Below are 27,028 nucleotides of genomic sequence, written 5' to 3'. Positions count from 1 at the left end.
CCGTTCACGTGGTCCCGTCTTCCCCTGCGCCTTTGTTGCTGGCGCCCCTTCACGTGGTCCCGTCTTCCCCTGCGCCTTTGTTGCTGGCGCCCATTCACGTGGTCCCGTCTTCCCCTGCTCTCTCCAGATTTCTTTTGACTTGGCTGAATATACTGCGGACGTCGATGGGGTCGGCACCTTACGGCTTCTGGATGCAGTGAAGACCTGTGGCCTTATCAACTCTGTGAAGTTCTACCAAGCCTCAACAAGCGAGCTTTACGGGAAAGTGCAGGAAATACCGCAGAAGGAGACCACTCCTTTCTACCCGCGCTCGCCATACGGTGAGGATGCGCACGGGCTCGGTTCTCTGTGCTCCTGGGGTGCTTCCGCCTGGACGCTGTTCCTGTCGCGTGGCTGAGGTCACGTGGTGTGAGAGCAACGTTGAAGCAACCTAACGGGGCCGGACTTGCTGGTCAGACATCTTTGTGTTGTGCTCACCGCAGGGTTTTTTTTTATATATAAATTTATTTATTTATTTATTTATTTTTGGCTGTGTTGGGTCTTTTTTTTTCTTTTTAACACCTTTATTGGAGTATAATTGCTTTACAATGGTGTGTTAGTTTCTTGTTTATAACATCATCGCAGGTTCTTGCTGCCGTCTCCTCCAGGGTGAAACCTGCTGCACTGCTTCACCCTTCCAGATGGGCCGCTTTAAAAGGAAAATTAGGTCCAGCAAGATTCTTTTTACTGAACTGTTGAGGTTGTGCTGAAGTGATACGGCCTGGTGTTTTTGATTCCATTTCCCTGATGAAATTCTCCCTGAGCTCAAACCCTTAAACAAACAAACAAAAATGATAAAAATTGAAAGCTGCTAGAATATTAAGCGCCCGTATTTTTCACTTCTTAATTCTTTAAAACTAAGAAAAAGGGGATTAGACTTAAGAAAGGTCAGTTTGATATACTGCACACACTACAGTTGAGGGAATTAGATTGTGAAGGAACGAACTGTGATTATTACAGAAGGACGAAATTCTTAAGTATTTCCTTGTCACGTGGTTAACTGGCAAAGAAACCTTTATTTTGTCTTTGGCTTTTGAATCATTTTTTTCTCTATGTTGATACATTACATATTGTAAATACTGCACGTTGTTACTTGTTTAAGTGAAAATGGCTGTCTTTTATAATAAGACACTGTCTTTTATAACAATCACTGTCTTTTATTTGCTTTTAAAAAATTATTCCAACAGGGGCAGCAAAGCTCTATGCCTATTGGATTGTGGTGAACTTCCGGGAGGCGTATAATCTGTTTGCAGTGAATGGCATCCTCTTCAATCATGAGAGCCCCAGGAGAGGTTGGTATAGGTACTGATGGGAAGAGAGTGTCAGGCTCCACGGCAGGAACGTCACACGTGTGTGTGTGTGTTCTGCACGTGTGCTGTACAGACTGGGAATGTTTCACATCTGTTTTTAACTATGTGAATGTCAGAAGTGGTAAATGAGGAAATGTAAACCCAGCCTTAATCACCTGTTAACTTTGTTAGCGTTTTTATTCAACGTGGTGCCGAGCAGTGTCCCAATTTTACCATTTCCTTTGGGAGGTCGCATCAAGTGAGTTTTAACCCGAGTGTCAGGAAGTGTCCTTGGGATGCAAGGAGCTGAGCAGGAGCCAGGGCTTGTTCGCCAAGTCACTGTCACTCATGAAGGCTCTACCTGTGGCGTCTTTCTGTTTTTACTTTGAATCCATTGGATATTCAGTATTCTTATTTTACATTCCATTTAAACAGACATCCAGAATTTTCTGTGCTTCTAGAGTATGTCTTAAGATACGTTTGAAATCACTTCTTATATTTAGAATCGTTATTGGGGTTTTTTTTCAGAAAATCATATTTGTTTGCATTGGCTTGTTTCCTTTTCGTGGTTGTCATTGAGACTATTAGCAACATGCCAGCTCTCCTGTTGCAGATATTAGGTTTTAAGTAAGAAAATGTGTACTCCTTTCATTACTTCTGACTTTCTGAAGCATGAGAAATCTTTACTAAACATGTGCACTCTACAAAGTAAAAGTTATCTGTATAATCTAATTCTAAGAAGTTTTATTAAATTTCATTATCATTTAGCCTTTTAGCTTGAGAATGAATGAGAAATCCAATGTCGTAAGTTGTTTCATGCCCAACAATTAGTAATGCTTATAACTTCGTCAATGAAATTTTATGTGACTGTGTAGCCATGTAATTAAACCAGCAAGTCATGAGGAAAGATTAAAGTGACATTTATACAGGTGTGTTTAGTGGCAATACATTTTTATTTCATAATTGCATAGGTTAAAAATTCCCACGATGGGCTGTGGAAGCTGTTGTTGGAAAGGAAAGTGAGTGACCAGGCACCCAGGAGTGTTTCTTTCACTCAGCTCCGTGGTTCTGGATGTCCTGACTAGAGGGGAGGAGAAGGAAGGCCTCAGCTGTCCTTGCCTCCAGACTGGGCGGCAGTGTTGGGGATCGACCGTCAGGCCGCCTCAGTCGCAGACGTGTTGGTGCATTTTGTCTGGGTTTCTGTGCTTCCCCCCTCAACTTTTCCACTGGCAAAAAAGAAATACAGCTCAATTGTTTCGGGTGAGGTTAGGATAGGGAAAAACATTTAGTTGTAGGAGAAGGAGACAAATTTAAATGTAACCCCCCATCTTCTATTTGCATATCTCCTAATGAGAACTTTTTTCGCTTTGTTGATATTAATCACTTTTTTAAAAAATTTATTTTAAAAGTAATATTTCTTTTTAAAAATTAATTTTTTTATTGAAGTATGGTTGATTCAGGTATTAGTTTCAGGTGTACAGCAAAGTGATTCAGATATAGATATATATAAAATTTTCAAACTCCTTTCCCATATAGGTTATTACAAAATATTGAGTACAATTCCCTGTGCTGTACAGTAGGTCCTTGTTGTTTATCCATTTTATGTATAGTAGTGTGTATGTCAATCCCAAATTCCTAATTTATCCCTCCCCTCCCACCTTTCCCCTTTGGTAACCATAAGTTTGTTTTCTATGTCTGTAAGTCTGTTTCTGTTCTGTAAGTATGTTCATATGTATCATTTTTTTTAGATTCCACATATAACTGGTATCACATGATATTTGTCTTTGCCTGACTTACTGCACTTAGTATGATAATCTCTAGGTCCGTCCATGTTGCTGCAAATGGCATTCTTTCTTTCTTTTTTATGGCCCAGTAATATTCCATTGTATATATAGGTACCACATCATCTTTATCCATTCATCTGTCAACGGACATTTAGGTTGCTTCCGTGTCTTGGCTATTGTAAATAGTGCTGCAATGAACATTGGGACGCGTGTATCTTTTTGAATCATAGTTTTGTCTGGATATATGCCCAGGAGTGGGATTCTAGGATCATACGGTAGTTCTACTTTTACTTTTTTAAGGAACCTCCATACTGTTCTCCATGGTGGCTGCACCAATTTACATTCCCACCAACAGTGCAGGCAGGTTCCCTTTTTTTTCTCCACACCCTCTCCAGCATTTATTATTTGTAGGCTTTTTGATGGTAGCCATTCTGACTGGTGTGAGGTGATACCAAATGGGACCTAATTAAACTTAAAAGCTTTTGTACAGCAAAGGAAACCATAAACAAAATGAAAAGACAAGGTACAGGATGGGAGAAAATATTTGCAAATGATGCAGCTGACAAGGGATTAATCTCCCAAAATATACAAACAGCTCATACGGCTCAATAGCAAAAAGCAAACAACCCAATCAAAAAATGGGCAGAAAATCTAAGTAGACATTTCTCCAAAGAAGACATACAGATGGCCAACAGGCACATGAAAAGATGCTCAACATTGTTAATTATTAGAGGAATGCAAATCAAAACTGAAAGTAATGCTTCTTTTTTTTTTTTAAAGAAAAGTGAACAGTACAGGAGGGTATAAGGAGAAAAGAGTTCCCTCCCTCACACCGACTCCCAGCCCCATCCTCAGGCCCAGTGTTGACTTCCCTTCAGAAGTGGCGCAAGCGTCTCCACGTCAAACGTAATAGGTGTCCCCCTCCATAACAGTAGGTAGTTCCATACATGACGTTCTGCGTCCAGGGCTGAATGCACAAAGCACACACCACTTTGTTTTGTTTTATTCTATATCTAGAACCAATGATACCTCATTCTTTATTTCATTTATATACTCGAATAATGGAAAATAATTAAAATAGAGTATATGTGAAACTGATGTGATACTTATCTGATATCTAATAGTTAATACTTAGAGCATTTCTTGAAACTTGAAAATTAATTTTCATATTAAATTAATCTGATAGTAGTATTGTTGTTTTGTCACAGTTAATTGTTATTTTTTAAGGAGGTTCTTTGCCAGACTGAGAATTTCTTCATGGTAGGGACTACATTATGTTCTTAAGTCAGCAGCACCTAAAACAGTGCCTACCTGCTAATAAGCATTCAGTAAATATTATATAAGTTTCAGGTGTACACCATAGTGATTCAGTTTTTAAAGGTAATACTCCATTGTAGTTATTATAAAATATTGGCTATATTCCCTGTGCTGTGCAATATGTTCTTCTAGCTTATTTATTTTATACATAGTAGTTGGTAGCAAACTGTTTTGAAGTAAAGATTCTGTCTGATATACTTTAGTAAATACCCAGAATTCACTTTTAATTGCCGCTAGCTTGTACGCCTGTGATTGCTCTAGTACTTTGAGTGAGTGTATTTTCTTAAGTAGGTTGAGCATTTGTCTGCACCTCAGTCCTTCCACCCTGTTATCTCGGGGAGCACTTTTTTCTACTTGCTGCAGTGGTAAACCTCGGTCTCGTCTAAGGTACATCATCACAAACGCCCGATTAAGTAGAGCCCAAATGGATGCTGCTTTTTTGGGACATGTACTTTTTCTCTAACAAAAAACAATTGGCAAGGCCCATTTTGACTGCATGAATGACATTTCATGAGAATTCCTGACTTTAAAAGGTATGGAAGAAGTATTTTTTAATACAAAGATATTCTAGACCAGAGCTTGGCAAACTGGCTGGTGGGCCCAGTGCAGTCCACCTGGTTATTTTTGTAGGTGAAGTGTCCTTGGAGCCCGGTAACGTCCAGGTGTTAACACAGTATCCGTGGCTGCTTCCACAGTGGAGGCCTGGGTCCTGCAAAGCCCCAAATGTTGACTGTCTGCCCTCTAAGAAAACGTCTGCTGCCCCCCTCCCCCCAGGGGAATAGTTAGATCCTCAACAGCAAGAAACGGTTCACGTGGGTTTAGTATGGGTTTCTCCCGAGGCCGCAAGATAGTCTGATAGAAAGATTTCCAATAAACATTAAAGTCACATTGAGTCAGAAGTTAACCCACCCGTAGCAGAACTCCTGAAGTGTGTTGTCACTTGGGGGTTCCCCTGTGCTTTGCCGAAGTACCAAGGGGGCACCCAGGTGACCTGGAAGCTGAGCGGGACCCAGCAGTCCTCCCTTCAGGACGCGCCGTCACCAGGCTTCGCCCGCAGTGTGTGTCTTTTCTCCTTTGCAGTCCTCGGTGGTTCTCTTTAAGGATGCTTGCTTCGTTATGTGATGAGAAGTTCATGGTAGCTCTGAAGGTAGTCAGGGTCACCTGTGGTTGGCACAGAACTGACAGTGGGGAATCACTGATCTAGTGAAGAAAGCCATGATCCGGGGACGGGGCCCGTTTCCCTCTGCCATCTCTGCCCATTCTTTCAGTGACGGCTGGTTGGTTCATGTGCTCATGCTTTAGGTTTGCTTTTTAGAAAGTGTAGTCACTTGAGTAACATTTACTGCAAATTAACAGTGAATGATAGTTTAAATTCTAGAATTACATGTCCATAAAGGCATGAAAATGTCTGTATCATCATATGTTCTGTGAATAACTACCACTATGTATTATATGATGATATTCACAGACATTAACATGGTGCTTTTATTCATAAGCACTCAACTTGTCAAAATAAAAACATGTTCTGTTTAAATTAGGAGAATAGTTGCTTTATTTCACGGATAAATTGTGCAGAACTGGACACGTATCTGAAAAACTTTTTCTTCTCCTTTTGTTTCTCCAAACTTGAACTTCTTTATCTGTTTAACTTACCTATTTCTACATCTACATGTACATAAATACATGTAGCATTCTGTTAGCCACAGATGTGGCAGTGGTGCCACCTTTCTGCTGAAAATACAGGTTTATATATTCTCTATTTAGGAGATAAAGGCTGTATGTATTGTCTAGAACTGTTACATTTTTTTCTGTGAGGAAAACGTCATATGCAAAAATCTTTTTGCTTTTATTGCTGTTTCTTTGAAAAGCTAATCAGTTAATAAGACTGATGTCACAAAGTTGTTAACTATATAAATTAAACTATGTAAAAAATACTGAGAAATTTTAAAATTACTTGAAAATAGCTCATGTAAAGAAAGTAGCTTCTTTTCAAATACATTGCTTATCATAATAAAATCTGAGCTTATTCTACAAATTGGAACATTAAAAGCAAGCCTGTTAGGAAAGCCATTGTACCCATGAGCTGTTTTGTTGCATTTTTAATACTCTAAAGGTACTTCTAGAAATATTTTGACAAACTTGTATAACTTACACATTTCTTTATGTGCATATGGAAATTCACACATACTTCTAGTTTTTTAAATTTTTTAATTTGAAAATATATATTAGCCCATGAGATGATATCCTTTCTTTGAAAGAGCTTTTAGGGAAAAAACAGTGGACATCCACCTGTATGTGTTCTCCCCAAATACCCTCAGAATTTATGAGCTAGAAAGGAATTTAGAGATCTTTCCATCCCATTTGTCTCATCAGTGAAGAAGCTGAAGCAGCATGAGAATGAGTTGTCCAAGGTACAGCACTAACAGCTGTCAGCACTGAGGCTAGACATAATCATGGGGATGGGAGGAATGACATAAACATTGCTCGTGTCTAGAAAAAGCACGTGGACACGTTTTGGAGTTGGCGCTGGAGCAGAGCTGGGGCTTCGCTATGGAATGAAGCGACGGCTCGTGTCTTTGGTAAAAGCCATGAATTCATCTGGCTGAAAGCAATGTGCCTTTCAGATGTTTAGCAGAAGTTATCACAGTACAGCATTAGTTTTATGAGATTAAAATACAAATGTGATATGAAGCAAAAAACTCATCTTGAGTATCACCAAGAGTTGGCCAGGAGAAAAAACAGAGCTAATACAAAATACATTAAAATCGTGGCAGTGAAAAGTGATAAAGTACTTTAAATATATCCGTAATTAACAGTTTAAGACTCCCACAAATGGATGGTGTACTGCTACTGTTTAGGTATCCAGCCATTTTTAGACGCTATAGCACATTCCTGTAAATATGGGCTTCATAAGAAATCATATATAGCAGTCTAAACACAGTATTCACCTGACTGGGAGAATCTGGCATTTTAAGGTTCATGAACTTGTGGTTTTAAGTTTTAGACTTGAGCTTTTTTTTTTTTTTAAACCGCCAAGTATTTTGCTTCTTAAAATGTCTAACTATATTTATTATCATAAGTTAATCTTTAGATTTTTTAAAACTATAATTCCTGTAAAAATTAACTACCTAAGTCATAATAAAATTTTGGGTAATTTTCCCCTTTATTTTTCTAAAGATTGTCCTTTATTCATTGCTGTAAAGATAAGATTAATACTCCAGGTTAGAGGTTCTCAACTGGGGGTGGGGTGAGGTGGGGAGAACATGACCTGCCCCCGGAGGACATGTGATAATATCTGAAGACTTTTTTGGTTGTCACCAGCATCTTGCGGGGGCAGGGATGCTCCTAAACATCCCACAGCCCGAGTGTCAGTCGTGCTGAAGGTGACAAGCCCTGCTCGCCCCATCAAATCTAGACGAGTGTCATCTCTAAGACCAGGGTCGTCTTTTTCTTTATGTATCACTTTTACTTTGCAGTAAATCCTTCCTAGACCTTTAGCAAACACTACCTAAACACAGGGGGAAAGAAATCTGATTTAAATAGCTCCATGTGAAACCATTTAGGCCTTAGGTCTTCTGGTAACTGCAGATCAGACCCAAGTCAGGGAAGCCCAGAGAACAGAGTTGTTTTTTCAGGGCTCTTCTAACCATCTGGGGCTGAATTCTCACTTTATAGTGACCCACTGGTCCACAGACCCACGTCAAGTTGGGTCCATGACCCTCCCTCCACCTCCAAAATAAATGAGCGTTTTTATCTTTTGTTATAAATTATGACAGGGACAAAGCTTTCCTTTGGGAATAAACCCTAGATTCCATGTCCTGGCGATGGTATAAGACAACCATTAAAATGTATTCGAGATCATCTCTCAGTGCACACATGGGATTATAGTAGTGTTACTGTGAGAGGTTCACTGTATGTGAGAATTTTCCTTTAAAATTATTCAAATTCACAGTATTTTAGGGCTTTAGGGGACAATAGAATGCATGATATAAACTAAGTGGCTGGAACTTGCTTTTATTTAACCCTGTGGGCAGAAAGCACTCCTCTTTCTGTATGTGTATGTATGTCTGTCTGTAAATAAAATAATCTTTTAAAACATGACTTAAGGGGCTTCCCTGGTGGCGCAGTGGTTGAGAGTCCGCCTGCCGATGCAGGGGACACGGGTTCGTGCCCCGGTCCGGGAAGATCCCACGTGCCGCGGAGTGGCTGGGCCCGTGAGCCATGGCCGCTGAGCCTGCGCGTCCGGAGCCTGTGCTCCGCAACAGGAGAGGCCACAACAGTGAGAGGCCCGCGTACCGCAAAAAAACAAAAACATGACTATTTGTCAGTCTGGCTAGCAAATTTAAATCGTGGTGCTATAGAAATATCAAGAAACACGCAAACCAGTATCAAACAGCCCGATGTTTTATTTGTATTTCTGTCTATTAAAGGTGCTTTGTGGTTTTTAGGTGAGCATTATAGCCTTCATTTATTGGAAACAATTTAGCCACCCATTGTGAAATCAGGGCATGAGTAATCTCACGTGAGAGCTCAGCAGAGCACTGCAGGCTTGACGCAGAACCATTTTGTCTGAGTTTCATGGTTAGATCACTGGCCACTCACTTGGACCCACCAAGGTCGAGGTGGCCTCTGGTTGGGCACGAAGTGACATCATCTGGTTCGCTGTCACTTTTGTGGACGGTGACACTTGGAGATCACAGAGCTGTCTGCCTCTGTTATTCTCTGCAGAGAGAGGAGGTGTAATTGCTTAAACATGAAAGACTCTTGAAGCAATATTGGGTTTAACTGAGGCGGTTTTTACCACTAAATAAAGTGAAGTCCTTTCCCACCGGCTGAGACGAGGCTTCTGGGATTGTTGTATTGATTTTTTTAATGTTTTGCAGTTTCTTTGGCATTTACATTTGAAACCAAGCTGACAACTGTCTGGTCTCACGTAGCAGGACTCTCACGTATAGGCAGGCAGTGTCCACGGGGGCTAAGAGTGCCTCAGGCTTCGCAGAGCCAGGCCTGGGCCGAGGCAGCTTGGCCACAGGGCTTCGGCAGCCCTCAGTCCTCTTCTGTGTTGATGACGATGTCTACCTCACGGGAGTGTCGTGAGGATCAGGGAGACAACAGTACACGCTACTTACCTGTGGGGTCCTTGTGAAGCAGAAGCAGGGAGCAGGTGTGAAAAGGATGAGCACAGTTCCTGGTGGGTTGAGAACATTCGTGTTTCTTTGTCCCCCCCTCTCTTCTTCCCTCTTCCTGTAGTGGCAGGGCTGAGTCCTAGAGGCCGAGGTGCCGGGCTCTGCCGGAGCAGCCCTCCGAGTGGGATTCTGGCGGCTGTGGCCTGAGACGTGCACCCAGCGGGGCCTGTCCGCGAGAGGTGCGCTTGAACCGAACACTGAGAATGTCATGATGTTTGCTTAGAGCAGTCGCTGAGACACCCCTGAACTGCAGGGAGAAGAGCTGTACGTGCTGCTGGAGAACTGCTGGAACCACGGGAAGAGCATTTGCAAGTGAGATTCTGGCAGTTGAGCCAGCGAACGTTTGAATTAGCGAAGCCGGAAAAAGATGATGATGAATATGGAAGGTTATGGATAATCACCAAAGGCCTGGGAGAGACCCTTGAGAAAATTAATGAAACCTCCAAGTATTTTTAAAACTGATTCACATATTTTTATTAATGGTCCTGTGAAGTGCAAAATGTTTTGTCAAAGAAATTACAAACCGGAAAAGAAACCTGCTTTACTTTTTGGTGATACTAAGAAAAAACCCACAAGTACAATTTTCATTTAAATTTTATTAATTATAAGATAAATTACAAGTTTTATCAAAAGGGCGTTTTCCCCCAAATTTAGTTTGAGCCAAAGCTTTCTTTTCCCTGTTTATTACGGGGTTTTGTTCCCACTTTTAGGGGACACGGGAGTCTTGACGTGGAGCCAGCCCCCTCCACTGACTAAGTGAGGGACTTTGGTAAGTTTCTTCATCTCTCTGAGCCTCGGGTTGCTTTTCTCATTTGTGAAATGGGGTGATAATGGTCTTCACTTAGGGGGCTGTGAGCATTAAAGGAAATAATGTACGCAGGGTAATTAGTACATCCTACTGTCACCACCACTGCTGAGGTTGCATCTGGAGAAAGGGGGTCCACCTGTGGCCACCTCACAACTTAAAATGTGATAATAGGGACTTCCCTGGCGGCGCAGTGGTTAAGACTCCTCGCTCCCGGGTTCAATCCCTGGTCAGGGAACTAGATCCCACACGCAAGCCACAACTGGGGAGCCCGCCTGTGGCAACTAAGACCCAGTGCAACCAAATGAATAAATAAATAAATATTTAAAAGCTAATAAAATGTGATAATCATGACAGGAATGATAAAGGGGAAAAGTCATAAGGGGATCGGTGACTTGTCTTTCCTGAACAAGTTGAAGAAGCTAAGCTTCCAGAGCTTGGTAACTGGGGACTCAGGTAGACAAGATGGGGTGAAGGAGCCCCCCGAGCACTAGGCACCAGGTGTTGGTAAGAACAGTGTTCTGCACTTGTTGTCTGTGTTTAATTCCCAGAGCTCAGTTAGAGACTAAACTCTGAGCAGAAAAGATTCTCCTAGAGAAAGGATTTAAACCCATATTACTCTTCTGTGGTCATCCTTTGTAGAAGAAAACTTTTTCTGTAGAAAATACTGCTTGTAAAGAAAGAAGAGGAGGATGGGAGAAGAGCCACGATAAACTCAGTGGAGCTCTACAATCCAGCTGACGACGACTCCATGCTTGAAGGCTGCTTCCGGCCGGGGCACAAGCAGGTCCTAAAGCATCGTGACAAGCTGGGGACAGACACGCCTGTCAGGGGCGCGGTAGAGAGAGTCCGCGGGAACAGCTCAGCCCCTCAGGTTGCAGTCGTGGTGTGCTGGGGTGAGGGACGCTGGAGGTTTTGCCAGGACCGCTGAGCATCTTTTCTAGTCGGTTAGACACTTGCACACACACGGATGTGCGTGTAAGCTTAGCCTGAGCCCAGATCCAGAGTGGGATTGGCAGCTCCTGTAGCTGAGACACAACTGGTCTGATAGAGGAGGGGTGAGGCCAGCACTGGCTTCGTTTTCTTAAAAAATTAAGAAATTTGTGAGACTCAGGACGCAAGGACGCAAAGAACAGTCCTTTGGGTATCCAATTACATACTGAGACCTTGAATTGGGAAGGGGGCGTCTCTCCCACGTGCGTGGGGAGCACAGCCCAGGGGGAGGACGCGTTGCTCCTGGAGCCTCAGGGCCGTGGACTCTTGGGTCAGGGGCCCCGTGGCCAGCCAAGCTCTTGTGCAGGGGGCCGTGACTGTGGTTCCTCCTTCGAGTGGTTTAATGCCAGGAGGGTGAGAACTTCAGACAGGTGGGTTTGAGAATATTCAGCATTTCCCACTGGGTCAGCAGAATTTGGCCTTGAATGCTTCTCTGACCTTGGTAGTACCGGCTGATGGACCCCTGGGGCATTCAGTCCTCTGCGTACCTTCAGTAATTTAGAGTTTGGGCTCAACCTCTCAACAGACCCTTTGCCATCTTCCTACATCCCTGGTTGAATGTACACTTCCAGCTGTTGTTACACAGACATTCCTGGTCTTGGTGGACCCTAGCGATGGGTCACTTAAACATCCCCGGAGTGAGCAGAGTTGTTGATGTTAAAGAAGGCTTATTTCTGCTAGAATTGATATATCGTTACAATACAACTTTCTAAACGTCTAGTAAGTTTCAGGTTTCTTAAAAGGCACCAAAGCAGGATGTACGTGAGGATAAGTAGCCCATAATGGGATGCAATTAAGGAAGTGAAAATACGGCCTGATCGCAAAGAAACACTTCCTGGCTGTGAGGAAGGTAGGTGTTCAGCATAATTTTATCGGTGGAATAGGGGAAACCCCAGTGCCCACAAGAAGCTGAAGAGGCCACAGTGAAGTTCACAGGAAACGTCTCTGCCTGGCCCCAGGTGCCTCTTAAAATCCCAACAATGAATTTGTACAGAAGCAGCAAACCTCTTTGTAAGGAAGAGGAAGGAGTTTCTCAGAGGCGCACTGAGGAATCCTGTTGGAGGAAGACCAAGTGAATAGGGCTGGAGCCTCAGTGCTGATCTGTGGCCCTGGGGACGGCCTCAGGCCAGTGCTCGCAGAAGATTGTGATGGACGTTTCATCTGAAGTGCTGAACACTGAGGAGTGTTTCCTAACCTGCAAACAAAGAGTTTCCTTATCGGAAATAAATACAAGACAGGAACTGAAAATTCTTTTAAAAATGAACATCGTCTACTGTGCCCAGCACTGTAATGAGCTAATACACTGTATGAGAAAAAGTGACACGTATACGCGTCTCTAACAGGTAGACAGGAGACCTTGGTAGGCACAGCTGAATGCTGCTGAGTAATTAAGACTGATGGTTATGAATGTGAAATTGCTTTTAGGAGTGGAGGGACCCACGTGCTCAGGTGTGGAGGGAGGTCAGGGCTCCCTGACCTCAGGGCTGGTCACCCTCCGCTTGGCAGCCTCGCCTGCAGTGGAGAGGTACCGTTGCGCTCCTCTGTTTTCGGGTAGCGCGTTTGCTTCCTTTTCTGTGACAGGAGAGGAACAGGAGAGCAAGTGAGTGGATTGTGGAAGGAGACACAGCTGCCGCCTTTCGTAGACCTTTGTCTCGTCCCCGTTTTCTATCAGATGAAGAATTTGAAGCAAGGCCTTTGGAAGATTTTCTTACTTTGCAGTCTTTCCACTGGAATGGCTATAAGCCGATACTGTTTCTTTAAAGTTACTTTGAACATGGAATTTCTGTGAAGTGGCCCTGCTCTGCTTCTCAGGCATCAGGACTGTTCTGAATCGAGATGGAGGCTGAAGAAGGAACTGAATCCACGCGGTGTCCATCCGAGCATCGTCAGGGAGAAGCGCTGTCATTTCTGATGCAGCGCCGTGTCTCAGTTCTGAGGTGCGGCCCAAACATGACCCAGACAATGTGGGATAAGTCGTTTTTTAATGTTAATAAATCATTTCTATAAAAAAGAGTTGATTTCAAAGGATGATATACATGTGTCTGTGTTATTCCCAGGCGTGCTCTGCCCTGTGTGAGTGGAATGTGTTCGCTGGGGACAGAAAGTCTGACCCTCCTGCACCATGTCCCTCATCTCTCCGTCTCTGCTCTGTAAATTTCAGAGCAGATTAGGGGGAAGAGAGACTCAGAGCACACAGAGCATCCGGCGGCCACGGCAGTCACCCCCCACCCCAACCAGAGAAATCCGTCCCTGAACTGGGACCTGTGCATCTGTGGGAATCTGGGTTTAGAAACGGCAAAACTCCCACTAACCTTCAGCAAAACTAAAACAGACGGTGCGTGGTAACCACGCGTGGGCACAGCCAGGGCGTGTGTGGCCAGGGCCGCTGAAGCTGAGACTCTGACCCTGCAGGTGCCTCCCTCTGTCTTTCTGTCTTGAATTTACCTTTTCAAACTCCTTTCTTCTCTGCAGCCAGAACTGAGGACACAGCAGCCTCGGTCTCACTGCCCCCCACCTTGTGAGGGTCTGGGGAAGGCACTCCCTGTCACTTCGCTGGGGCCCTGCGGCTAGGGCACTAGAGCCTTGGGGGTGCCCGCTGGGGTTGCCAGCATGTTAGGTTGCCCCCAGGCATGGGCTGCCAGAGGCTCGACTGTGTCGGGGTGGGGACTGGTCATTTAGGAAAGTCAGGGAAGCAGAATCATGGGACCTGAGCCATCGGCTGGAGGGTGAATGAGGAAGGGCTGCCAGTGGGTGGAGAGCTGGTCGCCAGGCAGTGACACCCAGAAGTCAGGTCAGCAGAGGTCAGGGTGTGTCCCCTGGGGTGACCGGAGGCCCGATGTGGACCTGCAGGTCCAGGGCTGGGGCCAGCGTGCACCAGTGGGGCTGCGGGCAGTGAGGGCATCCGGGGCCTGAGTGACCAGCCCCGGGCCTGGAGGGCAGGGGACGTGGGGCCTTGGGGGGACTTGGGGCGTGGGGGGGCCGTCCCTTGTCCCTTCTGCTGCGGAGCTGCTTCCAGTTCTCCGGCTCGCCTCCTTCTCTCCCTCAGCCACATCCCTGCTGGTCTCTGGGCCTCCCAGCCTCCCCGCCTCCTGGCCTTCCTACTGCTTCAGCCCCGCCGCTCTCTCCTTTTCCGTCACCACCACTTCCTCCTCCTCCCCGGCCCCTTCACATGCCGTCAGTAGGTTTGGTTCTTGGACATGTTTGTCCTCTTGCCCACCTCCCTCCCTGGGTCTCATCCAGCCTTGGCCTTGGGACTTGAAATGTCATAACTGGGTCCCAAATGTGTGCTCTCCCCTCGGCCCTCCCAAGGCCGGACCTGGCGTCCCCTGGGCCCAGTCTCATCTGGAGCTCAGTGTTTTGTTCCTTCCTTCCCTGATGGTTTGCTCAGCACATCACGTGAATAGAGAGACAGGATCACAGTGTTTCTGTGGCAAGGTCAGTGCTACACAGAAACCTGTTGTAATTTGGTGGGAGGTTGTCTCTGTCAGGGTTGGTTTGAGTGAGGCGGAGGCTCTCAGTGGGGACACTTTGTGTTCTCCTGGGGAAGTTGTGGAGCCTGCAGACGCGTCTGGGTGTCGCAGTGGGTCGGGGGAGCCCCTGGCCCCGGGCCGTCGAAGCTGCACCCAGGACAGGGGGGCACCCTGCAGCCCAGTGCCGAGTGCCGAGCCAGGACCAGCCCTGGAGTGAGGATGTAGGGCCTGGAATGGTCCAGCTCCCCTGGGAAAGGCAACGAGCATTTGATGCAAACAGCAAAGGAGCTTGAACCTCTCTCTCTAAACCCGTATTTATGACTAGTTGCCGGGAAGTGGTAGCTCGCGTCATGAATGGGCCTCTTGTCAGCCCGGGTTCTCTGCAGGCGCTCCTGGTGGGGCCTGAGTACCTGCAGTTAAACGCTGTTGCTTTTGGCAGGGCATAGCAGCAGGCGAGGTGCAGGTCCTCTGATCTCCACGGTCTGCGCCGTCAGCCGTGACCTTCCCCGTGTCTCTTCTTTCCCCACCCCATCTGCACCAAGCCCCGGCCCAGGCACTGCCCAGCGGGGCGGCCGAGGTCGCTGCGGGGTGGGACCCGGGGCCCCAGGCGGAGGTCGTGCGGGGTTCAGGGTACATTGGAATGATTTCTGTTTGCCAGTGAAGATCGTCCAAACTATCTTTGTACTTTATCTAATTCCAAAAAATCTTTAAATCGAAAGCTTTTGGATGAAGTGCTGGGCAGTGGAATAGAAGTTTTATTAGAGGAATTGCGGTCACTTCACATGCTGTCTGGTGCTGAAGGGATAGTGTTACACACGTTTGCGTGTGTGCTCACACACAGCCGCGTGCACGCATGGGCACACGTCCCGACTAAAGTCACCCCACACTCAGCGCTTCTTTTCCTCTTAGGAGTTGGACAGTGTGACTGCAGGGCCAGCGTGAAACACACGTCTGAAAAGAAGTCACTTTGTCTAATGGGACGAGCAGAAGAGTTTTCCCCGGGGGGCTCACTGGGTCTCCCTCGGCATTTCTGCCCTTTGTGCCACTGTCCAGTGTTGAATTTTGTATTATTAAAAAAAAAAAAAAGTCTGTTAAAGTGATAACATTGTGGCAGAGATTGTGTTTTAACAGATGACCTAATTCTTTAATTTTAGTAAGTGTGCTACTATTCACATCTTAAAGTTTAATGCTGGTAATTTAAGGTATATGTTTTGTAAAATTTGTCAGTTCTCCTTTTCCTTCAATTTTTGTTTTGGAAGGTATTTGACTTAGGGAAATTATGTGGGTGTTTTGTGATATTAGAGTAGAAAGTTTAACAGAAAAGGAACATGTGTATATATACACATGCACACGAAGAGGATTAGACTTGGGAACAAAGCCAGGGTATTAGGACCTGGCTCTGGCTCCTCTTGAGCCTGTGTGTCCCGCTGCCTGGCTTCGCAGTGGGTCCTAGTCATCGGGCCTCAGGGGAGGTGAGGCCCAGGGGGGAGGGTCCACAAAAACGGTGATCTTGTGGGTCAGAATTTCATAAGTATAGTTTGCCTGGTGTGTGAAAAAAATCATTACAAATAGTTGTATTTGAGTCAGAGAAATAGTGTGAGCAAAACAGTGAGACAAATTTCAGGTTTTTACGTATATTTTTATATACGCATTCATTGTACAGATGTACACCGTAGAAAAGAAAACGTAAAAATCAAATTTTTCTGAATGTCTAACATGAAAATAAAAATAGATATGTCCAGGGTGGCACAGTTGTTCACATTGTATCCAGATGTGCAGAGGAAACAAGTTTCTTTATTTCTTTAGGTCTGTCTTTGTCTTCCTGGCAGCCCTGCCCACTGGTAGGCGGGGACCACTACGGACGCCAAAGCGCTGCACATTTCTGTTGGCTTAGTGGGAAGCGGTGACTTGAATAGGCCTCTTGGCCGCCCAGCCTCTCTGGTTGGAAGGTTCAGCTTGGGGCCTTGGTGTGGAAGTGGAGAGCAGAACGTGTTACCTTGGGACTGTAGTAAGTGGCAGTGTCTCTGTGTCCCCACCAGAATCAAGCCAGACCCTCTCAGGAGGAGACTGTCCTTCTCAGACGTGTCCCCTGGTTTCCAGCAGACTGAGATTACTAACCTCGAACTCGCAGTGTCACCATCACTCAAAGTCAGCAGATAAAACAAGAAATCAGTCCCCTAAAAACTTTAAGTATTAGAATTATCAAATTAGAAGATAAAATTACTAGGATATGTTTAAATAAATAAAATGAAAAATCATAAAAAAGAAATAAGCAACAACAGAATATAAAAAATAGGCAGAGAAGCAGAGAGAACTTCACATATGAAAAGTTATTGAAATAAAGAATTTTATGCATGATTTAAATATTAGGCTGCTAAGAGAAAATTAGATGGATCTAAGGAAGTTACCCAGTGTATTGCAGAGAAGACGGAGGGAAATTATAAAAAAAAGAAATTAACAGACTGGCAGGTAAAGTGGGAAGGTCTAACGTTCTTTCCCAGGAGGAAATAGAAAGAAGAAACTAGAGCAAAGAAGAGGCGGTATGTGAAGAGGTACGTGTACTGCACAGATACAGGAACACGTGTACACCAAGCAGAAAACCACATCTAGATACATGGACCTGACTCCAGGATGCAAAAGACAAAGAAGCGTCTTTAATCTCACGAGAGGAAAAAAGGTGAATGACAGTTACACTGGCCACACTCTTATCCGGAGCAAAAAAATGGAACCCAGAAGGTAGTGTATTAGTACCTTCAAATGCTAAGAGAAAATAATTTTCAACCTGGCATTGTCTAATTATCAAAACTATCTTTCAAAATCAAGCCAATTTCTCTGCTTTAAAGGAACTTCTAAAGAATGAGTTTTAAGAAGAAAGGAAATTATGTCAGAAGAAAGATTCAAAAAGGTAGGTTGAGAAAGGAAATTGGTAAATATGGGAATATGCACAGCATTTCCAGTCCAAAATTATAAATAAATGTGTATTCTCTGAAGAAAAAAGAGATCGGGGAGCTATTCAAAGTAACCGAAGTGAACGAGCAGAGTTAAAACTGAGAGGAAGCTTATTTTATCACCTTTAATCTATTACAGCTAGAGACTCTGTTTGACAGTTTTGCTCATGAAAGATATATAATTACCCTTAAGATGACATTAAAATAATCTGGGACTTCCCTGGTGGCACAGTGGTTAAGAATCCGCCTGCCAATGCAGGGGACACGGGTTCGAATCCTGGTCCAGGAAGATCCCACGTGCCGCGGAGCACCTAAGCCCGTGAGCCACAACTACTGAGCCTACGCTCTAGAGCCTGCGAGCCACACTACTGAGCCCACGCGCCACAACTACCGACGCCCGTGTGCCTAGAGCCCGTGTTCCGCAACAAGAGAAGCCACCGCAATGAGCCACGCACCGCAACGAAGAGTAGCCCCCGCTCGCCGCAACTAGAGAAAGCCCATGCACAGCAGCAAAGACCCAACGCAGCCAAAAATAAATAAATAAAATTATATTAAAAAAAATAATCTCACAATGCCTGATTCACGTTTCATCATATTTTTTCAAATGTTCTAATCCTTGATTCTTACAGCAGGTGGAGTGGTGGCCCCCAAAAGATATGCCCACATCCTAATTCACAGAACTTGGGAATGTGGCCTTATATAGAAAAAGGTCTTTGCAGATGTGATCACGTGAGGGATCTGGAGACAAAGAGAGATCGTCCTGGAGTGCACGGGGGGATCCTAAATCCAGTGACTGTCACCGAGTGAAGTTCCTGTGCCCGACACACAGTGAGGCCAAACATACGGAAGCATCGGCGTCTGGAGCAGGGAAAGGTTTATTGCAGGGCCAAGCGAGGAGAGCAAGTGGCTTGGGCCCAGAGAACTCCGAGCTCCCCGAGGACTCCAGCATGCTTAAACGACAGGTGAGGGAGGGGCGTCCAGCACGTGTGATCAGCTTGTGCACGATTCTCTGACTGGTTGATGGTGATCCACCCTTAGGAGCCGCCTGGTCTGGGCTCTGTGCTCAGGATCAGCAAGTAGTTAATTTCTTCCACTTGGTGGTGGTTTTAGCATCTGAAAACCTCAGGAAATATGCCTGAGATACTATGATCTGGGTACTTCAGAGAGGAGCTGCAGCAGAGCATGTGCGGGGGGCGTGTGTCCCGGGAGGGCCTCATGGGGTCCCGCTCGGTTACATGACAGGTGTCCTTATAAGAAACAGAAGAGGCGACGACACAGACCCTGGAAGAGGAGGTGGTGTGCAGACGCAGGGATGCAGCCACAGCCCAGGGGGACCAGGAGCCCCAACACAGAAGGCAGAGAAAGGCTTCCTCCCTGGATGGCCCAGAGGGAACGTGGCCCCGCGGAATCTCAGGCTTACGGCCCGCAGACTGAGAAATTACGGAAGCCACCTGGTTTTTGTAATTTGTTATGGCAGCCAGAGGAGGTTAATGCGGTCACCGTTAAATTTACACTTTCTCTAATTCTCTGTTTACCCTAGTGTGACTCCGAAGCCAGGTTTTCTGGCCTGCCATCCTCCCCTGGGGCTCTGGGAGGTGGCGTCCGGGTGTGTGGGACGCGGATGTGGCCGGTTGGACCTCGTGTTGACGGGGGGGGCCCCTGGTGTCCTCAGGCCCGGGTGCAGCTCTCTGCCCTCAGGCCTGCTGGTCTCAGCTGCTTCCTCGCCTGGTGGCCAAGCAGGTGGCGTGGCCTCTGCCGGGCCCTTCCTGTGTCTGCCGCCCATCGGTCCAGGGCCTTCTCTTTCCTGGGCTCCTTGCTCTGCCCGTGTCTGGCTCTGGACTGTAGACCCACTGCGTCGTGCGACTCGTGGTCCCCTCCGGGTGGTCTGACGTCCACCTCGCCTGGGCTCAGCGGTGAGGGCGGAGGGCCTTCACCCCTGCTCATCTCGTTAGTGTCCCTGGTGCAGCCCCCCCAGGCTGGTCAGACCCAGGTGGCCTCCTCGGAGGGCTCCCCAGACTCCACAGGACGCATGGCACAGACTTCTTCTCGGCCATGTCCTCAATCTGCTCTGCTTGGTATCGCAGCCCAGAGGCTACATTCACCTGGAGACTCTCCTGCCTCTGCTGTCCTTCCCCACAAGCCCTGGAGCCGCCCCACCCGTCCTTCCCGCCTGGACGCGGGCCTGGTCCTGCCCCTCAGAGCCTGAGGGCATCACCCATGGGAGGGACTTTGGGCTATGACCACACTGGTGTCTGCTACACTAAAGTTATCTAGAAAATTACTTTCCCATGAAGCCTTGCTTTCACACTTGCTGTCTTGTTCCAGAATCCTATTTTGAATGATAGGGATGAGTATTACCTGGGTCCTTTTGACTGTCTGGTGTAGCTCTTCTCACCTTTCCCCAGCCTTGGGTTAACCGTGGAGAATGTCACATAAAGAGGGATGCATGAGAAAAAAGCTTTGCTATTTTAAAAGATTTATCACAGTAAAAATATCCAAGACAATAAGCATTTATGACTGATAGATACAGTGTTCTACAGCTTTTTAATTTAGTGTCTCATTTGATCCTTAGTATCGATTATTATCCCATTTTATAGATAAGACAACTGAGACGTTAGGACATTTAAGGTCACAGCACTGATACAAGTAGCAGAATTAAAAATAACTCACAGGGCATGTAACCCTACTTCCAGAATCTGCCTGAAAGCACTCACCCTTTGCCTCAGATTGGAAATGAAAGATGAAGCTGTTTCCGGGTCCTCAGATGGCGTTCCCACCCTGCTACCAGCCCTGACCGCTCTGGGCCCACCATGACTTGGGCAGTCTTGGAGACTCAGCTTTGAATTTAAGTAAATAATGATAGTATTTTATCCAGCGTAGTTTGGTGTTTTTTAATGTGGCAGTTTTTCTTGTTTGCTGTATTGCCAAAACAGAAGTTCTGTATTTTTCATTCTGTCAACACTAGCAAAACTCATGATCTCAATCTTAGAGCCAATATTTGGGCTAAAACCAGTTTTAATTGGTCTCTTTTTTTATATATATTTATTTTATTTAATTTATTTTTGGCTGTGTTGGGTCTTCATTGCTGTGCGCGGGCTTCCTCTAGTTGCGGCGAGCGGGGGCTACTCTTCGTTGCGGTGCGCGGGCTTCTCATTGCGGTAGCTTCTGTTGCTGCAGAGCACGGGCTCTAGGTGCACAGGATTCAGTGGTTGTGGCTCGCGGGCTCTAGAGCGCAGGCTCAGTAGTTGTGGCGCACGGGCCTAGTTGCCCCGTGGCATGTGGGATCTTCCCAGACCAGGGCTCGAACCCGTGTCCCCTGCATTGGCAGGCAGATTCTTAACCACTGTGCCACCAGGGAAGCCCAGGTCTCTTTCTTATTAGTATGCATTTATATGGATATTCTATTTTCCTTGGTTAATGAGTTTACCTTGAAAAAGTAACCTACTATGAGGTTAGAAATGTTTATTAGTGCTTTGGGTGTGTAAGTAAGTCCACACGCCTGCCTCTGGCTGTTTATTTAGATCTGTTTTCAATCTCAGATGTTCAAAATCAGAGAATTAAGAGACTTAGTCATAAAAGAACTAAGAAATCTGAACTTTTCATTGAGGCTTAATTACAGGTACCATTCACATTGTAATGTAATAATTGTAATAATAGGTAACATTTATTGGGAACTTGCTAATCACATTACCTAGATTTTCTCAGTTAAACATCAAACCTACATGGTAAGTACTGTTATTATCCTTGTTTTACAAACAAGGACGTGATGATACTAATTCCGTCTGTGTCTGTAGTGATTCGTGGTCCGCAGCACCCTGACCTCTGCTTGGGTGTCCCTGTGACTTGGCCTGGCAGGTGTTCCTGTCCTGTGGTGTGCAGAGACTGTTACCTGGTTTGTGTAGCAGAGCCAGTGACCAGCAGCCGTCGGTCGGTTCACTAGGCTGACTTTCCATTTCTTGGTCTTCTTCGTAGCCACGGTCTTGTAGTGCAAGGCTCTTAGAGATCAAGTATCTATGTACATCATTTCGGGAGTTCCATAATTGGAGTGTGCTGTAGCAGCAAAACCACTCAGGTGATCTAGGCTGTGGAGGGACGCCTCCTGCACTGCTGGTGGGTTGGTGACGGCAGCACAGGCGGGAAAGTGAGGGAGACAGCTCGGGTCGGGCTGCTGGCTGCACAGAGTGACTGCTAAGGCCTCAGCCCTCCTGTGTCATCATTGCTTATAGTTCTCTACAAAAACAGCAGTCTTGTGTGGTAAGGAGTGAAAACGAAGAGAACAAATTGAGAAAAAAAATCACTTGAAGCCTCTCCCAGGAATGAATGAAGCATATGGTGGCAGTAATAATGTTAAAAATGAATCTGAAAATGAAATTCAGGAAGGTTCCAGTTATAATAACATCAGAGGGAATAAAGTACTTAAGGAACAAATTTAACAGAAGCAGTGCAAAACGTATTCCCTAGAAACTACTGAGCATTTTTGCTGAAAGCAGTTTGAGAAGACGCAGGTCACTGGAAAGACCCCGTGTGCTGATGAGCTGGAAGACGAAGTGTTGCTGAGACGGGCAGTGCTCCCGCACTGAACTACAGACCCAGCATCATCCCTACAAAATCCCGGGTTGCTTTTTTGCAGAAATTAACAAGCTGATGCTAAAATTCGTATGGAAATTCAAGAGACTGAGGATAGCTAAAACAGTCTGAAGAAAGAACACAGTTGGAAGACTCACACTTCTTGATTTGAACCCTTACCAGAGACCTATAGTAATCAAGGTGTGGTACTGTCCTAAACATAGGTGTTTCGGTCATTGCAATAGGACTGAAAGTCAGAAATAAACCCATGTGTCTATGGTTAATTGCTTTTCGACAAAAGGTATAAGGCAACTCAAATAGGAGAAAGAATAACCTTTTCAGCAAACACATAGTGCCAGGACAGCCCTATATCCACATGCAAGTGAATGAAGTTGGGCCCTTTCATCTTAACCACACACACAAATTAACTAAACTTGGGTCAAATACCTACAGGTAAGAACAAAATCGATACAGTTCATTAAAAAATATAGGAGAAACTGTTCAAGACCTTCCTTGGGCTAGGCAAAGCCCTTTTGGATATGACACCAAAAGCTCATACAACCAAAAAAAAAAAATAGGCAACTTGAACTTCATAATAACTAAAAAAAACTTCTGTGTGTCAAAGGACACCATCAAGAAAATGAAAATATAACCTATACAATGAGAGAAAACGTTTGTAAATCACATATCTGGTAAAGGACTTGGATCCAGAACGTATGAAGAACTCTTACAATTCAGTATTAAGAAGACAAGTAACACACTTTAAAAATTGGACAAAGAATCCAAGTAGACATCTCTCCAAAGAAGATATACCAGTGACCCATAAGTACATGAGAACGTAGAGGGTTAAAGTCATTAGTCATCAGAGAAATGCAAATCAAAACCACAATGAGATACCACTTAGTACCCATAAGGGTGACTGTCATCAAAAAGATGGAAGTATAACGACTGTTGGGAAGGGTGTGGGCAAATGAGAGCCAGTCCACGGCTGGCGGGGCTCTAACCTGCTGCATCTGCCGTGAAGAGCAGTCTGGCAGTTCCTTAATAGGTTAATTGTAGAGCTGCCCTGTTGACCCAGTGATTGCATCTGTAGGTGTCTACCCAAGAGAAATTAAAACATAATCCCCACACAGAAACTTGTGCATCCGTGTTCACTGCAGCAGTATTCACAATAGGCAGAAATGGAAACAACCCAAATGTCCATTTACTGATGAATGGATAAATGAAATGTGCTATATCCACATAATGGGATAGTATTCAACCATGGAGAAGGAAGGAGGGATTGATTCACGTAACACAGATGAACCTGGAAAATGTTAGGCTGAGTGAAAGAAGCCAGTCACAAAAGACCACATACTATACGATTCCATGTATGTGAAGTGTTCAGAATAGGCAAATCTTTAGTGACGAAAAAATAAATGGCTGCTTGCCCAGGGCCAGGGGGCTGGGGAAGATGGGGCAGGATGGTCGCTAAAGGGTGCGGGTTTCTCTTGGGGGTGATGAGAATGTGCTAAAATTCATTGTTGGGCTGGCTGCACAGTCTGTGGATGTACTAAAAGCCATGGAATTGTACGCTTTAAATGGATGAATTGTATGGTATGTGAATTCTATCTCAATCAAGCTGCTATAAATAAAAACATTAAAATTAAGTTCTAAGAACTAGAAATTTCAAGTAACTGACTAGGTATCCAAGATCATTTTGGATCCAGAGAAGGAAGGCTCCGTACCCCCTAGCGTGCCATTCCAAGTGCTGGGAGGCGAGAGCCTGGGCTTTGCAGCCGCACAGACCGAATTGGACAACTGGGTTAGAAGGGCCAGTCTGCACAGCTTCTCTGAATCTCAGCTTCATCATCTACGAAATGCGGGTAGTAATTCTTAGCTCGTGGGTTGCTCATCCGAGGGGTGGGGTTGTGGTCACTGTGGCATCGTGTACGGGGCCCTGACTCTCTTCGTCCCTGCAGACCTGCCATCTCACTTCTGGCAGCAGGGATTGCCCTGTCCATCTCCCCCTCTCTGGGCTCCTTTAGCAGGGCGGCCTCCTCTTCACCCCCTGCTGCCTCTGCTCCGGGCTTGCTGCTTGGTGCTCACTTAGTGCTGGTTGGGGGAGTAAACAGCAGGCGGGAGTGGAGTGTTGGAACGACGTCAGTGCTTCCACCGCGCCCCTAAGCATTACTGTACTGGCAGATAGAATACTCTGAGCTGGTTGGCGTTGGGAGCTTCATCTGATGACTCGGCATCACACATGTATCTAGGAAATTCTGGCATGATGGTATAGTCCTGATGTTAAAGTACAAAGATAGGCATCAAGTCTAAATTTAATTATAAATTTAAATTAATAGAAAATAAAAAGTTGGTAATAGATTGAGAAGGATTGTGCCTGGTAAATACTTCATTTTCAAAGGCTCTGTTTTGAAGGAGCACTTGTGTTTTATAAGCTGCCCTGCAAATTTGAAACTGGACTTCCTCAAGTACTCTATCAACTGCTAAGAGAAACTGAAAATTTGGATTTCCATGGAAGTCTTATCGTCATTTTTAACGATAGGGCATTGAAATGTGTCTACTGAGTTTGTGTAGTAAGTGAGCCTGGTACGTGTTTGAACTTGTACGGGGCTATCTTCTTGCCAAAACTGAGAAAACTTATTTAGAAAATTCACCTTATCTCTGTGCCAGTTTCTCTAGAAGCCCAAGCTTTCTCATAACATTCACCTCTCTGTTTCGTATGCAAAAGAACAAAGCTAAGGTTATTGCCATGTGATACATTATGATGGTAATGTGTCTCAACTGTTTGAAGCCATTATTGACTAGCTCACGTGCTTGTTAATTATCTTGAGGTTTTGACATTGCCTGGTGCTTTGTGATAACCTTACCTAGATACAGGGGTAGAGGTAAACTTATCTCAGAAGTGCCTTTTAATTTTGTCCTTCTTTGTGATCTTTTAAAAGTGGACAGAAGCTTTCATTAAAGACCAGAGAACTTTAAAACAATTTCACTCCTTTAGTTTATGACACCTTTCATCCAATCATACCAAAATATTTATACAGAATTCAGGAATCCTATCCTGCAGGTGACACTTGGATGAAATTAGAAGGTGGCACTGTAGTAAGTACGACTTAGCACTGGATGGCTGTGCAGGTTTCTAAATAAGGGTGATCACCACTTATGCATTTCTTCTTCGTTTTCTTTACTTACACCCTGGGAGCTAAGTTGCTCTCCTCTCTCTCTCCCCGTGAACCCCAAAATAGTTTTATTAATAGGAATATATGATGTTTATGTTCTTGAAAAAATCAGGGTGGTCTGATTCTGGCATTTCCCTTCGTCCAACCCTGTTGAATTTTCTGTTTAAAAACTGGCATTCCGAGAGCTTTTCTCTGGCTGGGTGCCTGGATCGCATGTTACAGCAGCAAATGAGGAATGCCAAGACGTCCCCCAAAGACAAATGTTTGTTATGGCAGTGGAGCTGATGTGACACTCAGAGTGAGAGCTCCTTAACTTGTCTGAATGACAGTTAATGGTCTTTTTCATTTTCTTTTCTTTTGTTATTATTTTAAAGGGGGGAAAAGAATGAAAGAAATGCCCAGAGGCTGAGATTGTGTTTGGTTCACCAAACTGTTAAATGTCAAATGCACTCGACTGATAATGCATCTTTTGTCTCTTTTAGGAGCTAATTTTGTTACTCGAAAAATTAGCCGGTCAGTAGCTAAGATTTACCTTGGACAACTGGAATGCTTCAGCTTGGGGAATCTGGACGCCAAACGAGATTGGGGCCACGCCAAGGACTACGTGGAGGTAGGGACCCTCGCGTTTTGGTCTTTAAGTGCCTGTATCTGCTGGCATCCGGACGCCAGGCCTCGGGGAGAGCTCTCCTGGAGGTGGCGGCAGGTACGCTGGTGCTAATGCAGATGTGTTGAAGCTCACGCTGTGCCCCCTCCCGGCTGGATGGTCAGCGGTGTGTGCAGGCCGTCCCGCACCCCCCTGGAAGGGGGAGACCTCTCACGACCCTTCTTTTAATCATTCAAAATGAAGGTGCCGGTCAGCGGTCTGGATGATGGGTAAAAAGTAAATGGTGTTCCTTCCTTTCTAAAGCGTCTTCCTTGTGCCACTCCCTCATCCCTGCCCAAGACGCGCGTAACTAACTGTGAGAGCATCTTGTTGTAACAGAACTAGTCCTCAGACCTGCAAGAAATACTGCCTGATTTCAATTTGTATAATCTAAGACCTTCAGATTTACATTATTCTACTAATCACTCCCAGAGTGCTGTTCTTACAGAGCGATTGGTTCAGACTCTGGTTATTACCCCGTGCGCTTGGTAGCCTGTGACTCACACCCGTGATTGTGTCCATTAAACAAAGAGCAAAGAGAGAGATGCTAGTAATAACGCTATTGCAGAACAACGGGTGTAGTTAAAGGGAAATTCAGACTTTCAGTCTTGGGATTTATGTGCTATTAAGTTTTGGTTTGGGTTACATATGTTACATATATAAGTAGTATGATTTTTCTTTAAAAAAATTATTACCTCTTACCTTGCCGGCATTAGTATGCTTTTAGATATCCGTGGTGATTCTGTGGCCAGACGTGAAGGAGCACGTTGGTGACATTGTGTTTGTCCCGGAGTCTGCTGGTCCTTGTTTAG

The 27,028-nt window shown here is 45.2% G+C and overlaps 1 protein-coding gene across 3 annotated transcripts in view; it reads left to right on the top strand.

Annotated features, from left to right (window-relative positions):
• Positions 1 to 27,028, top strand: part of GMDS (GDP-mannose 4,6-dehydratase) — a 485,716-nt gene that overhangs the window by 201,129 nt on the left and 257,559 nt on the right. For all 3 annotated transcript variants that reach the window (XM_027128223.1, XM_027128225.1, XM_027128224.1), the window contains 3 exons: positions 128 to 320; positions 1,227 to 1,331; positions 26,056 to 26,183. In XM_027128223.1, the coding sequence (XP_026984024.1) occupies positions 128 to 320; positions 1,227 to 1,331; positions 26,056 to 26,183 (426 nt within the window). The remainder of the gene's footprint in view (positions 1 to 127; positions 321 to 1,226; positions 1,332 to 26,055; positions 26,184 to 27,028) is intronic.

Source organism: Aethalodelphis obliquidens, unplaced genomic scaffold (genome assembly GCF_003676395.1).
Source record: "Aethalodelphis obliquidens isolate GAN/ISIS:26980383/991018 unplaced genomic scaffold, ASM367639v1 scaffold34, whole genome shotgun sequence".
Classification (NCBI taxonomy): Eukaryota; Metazoa; Chordata; class Mammalia; order Artiodactyla; family Delphinidae; genus Aethalodelphis; species Aethalodelphis obliquidens.
Note: the sequence above shows the minus strand (reverse complement) of the source record. Positions and strands in the feature narration are given on the sequence as shown.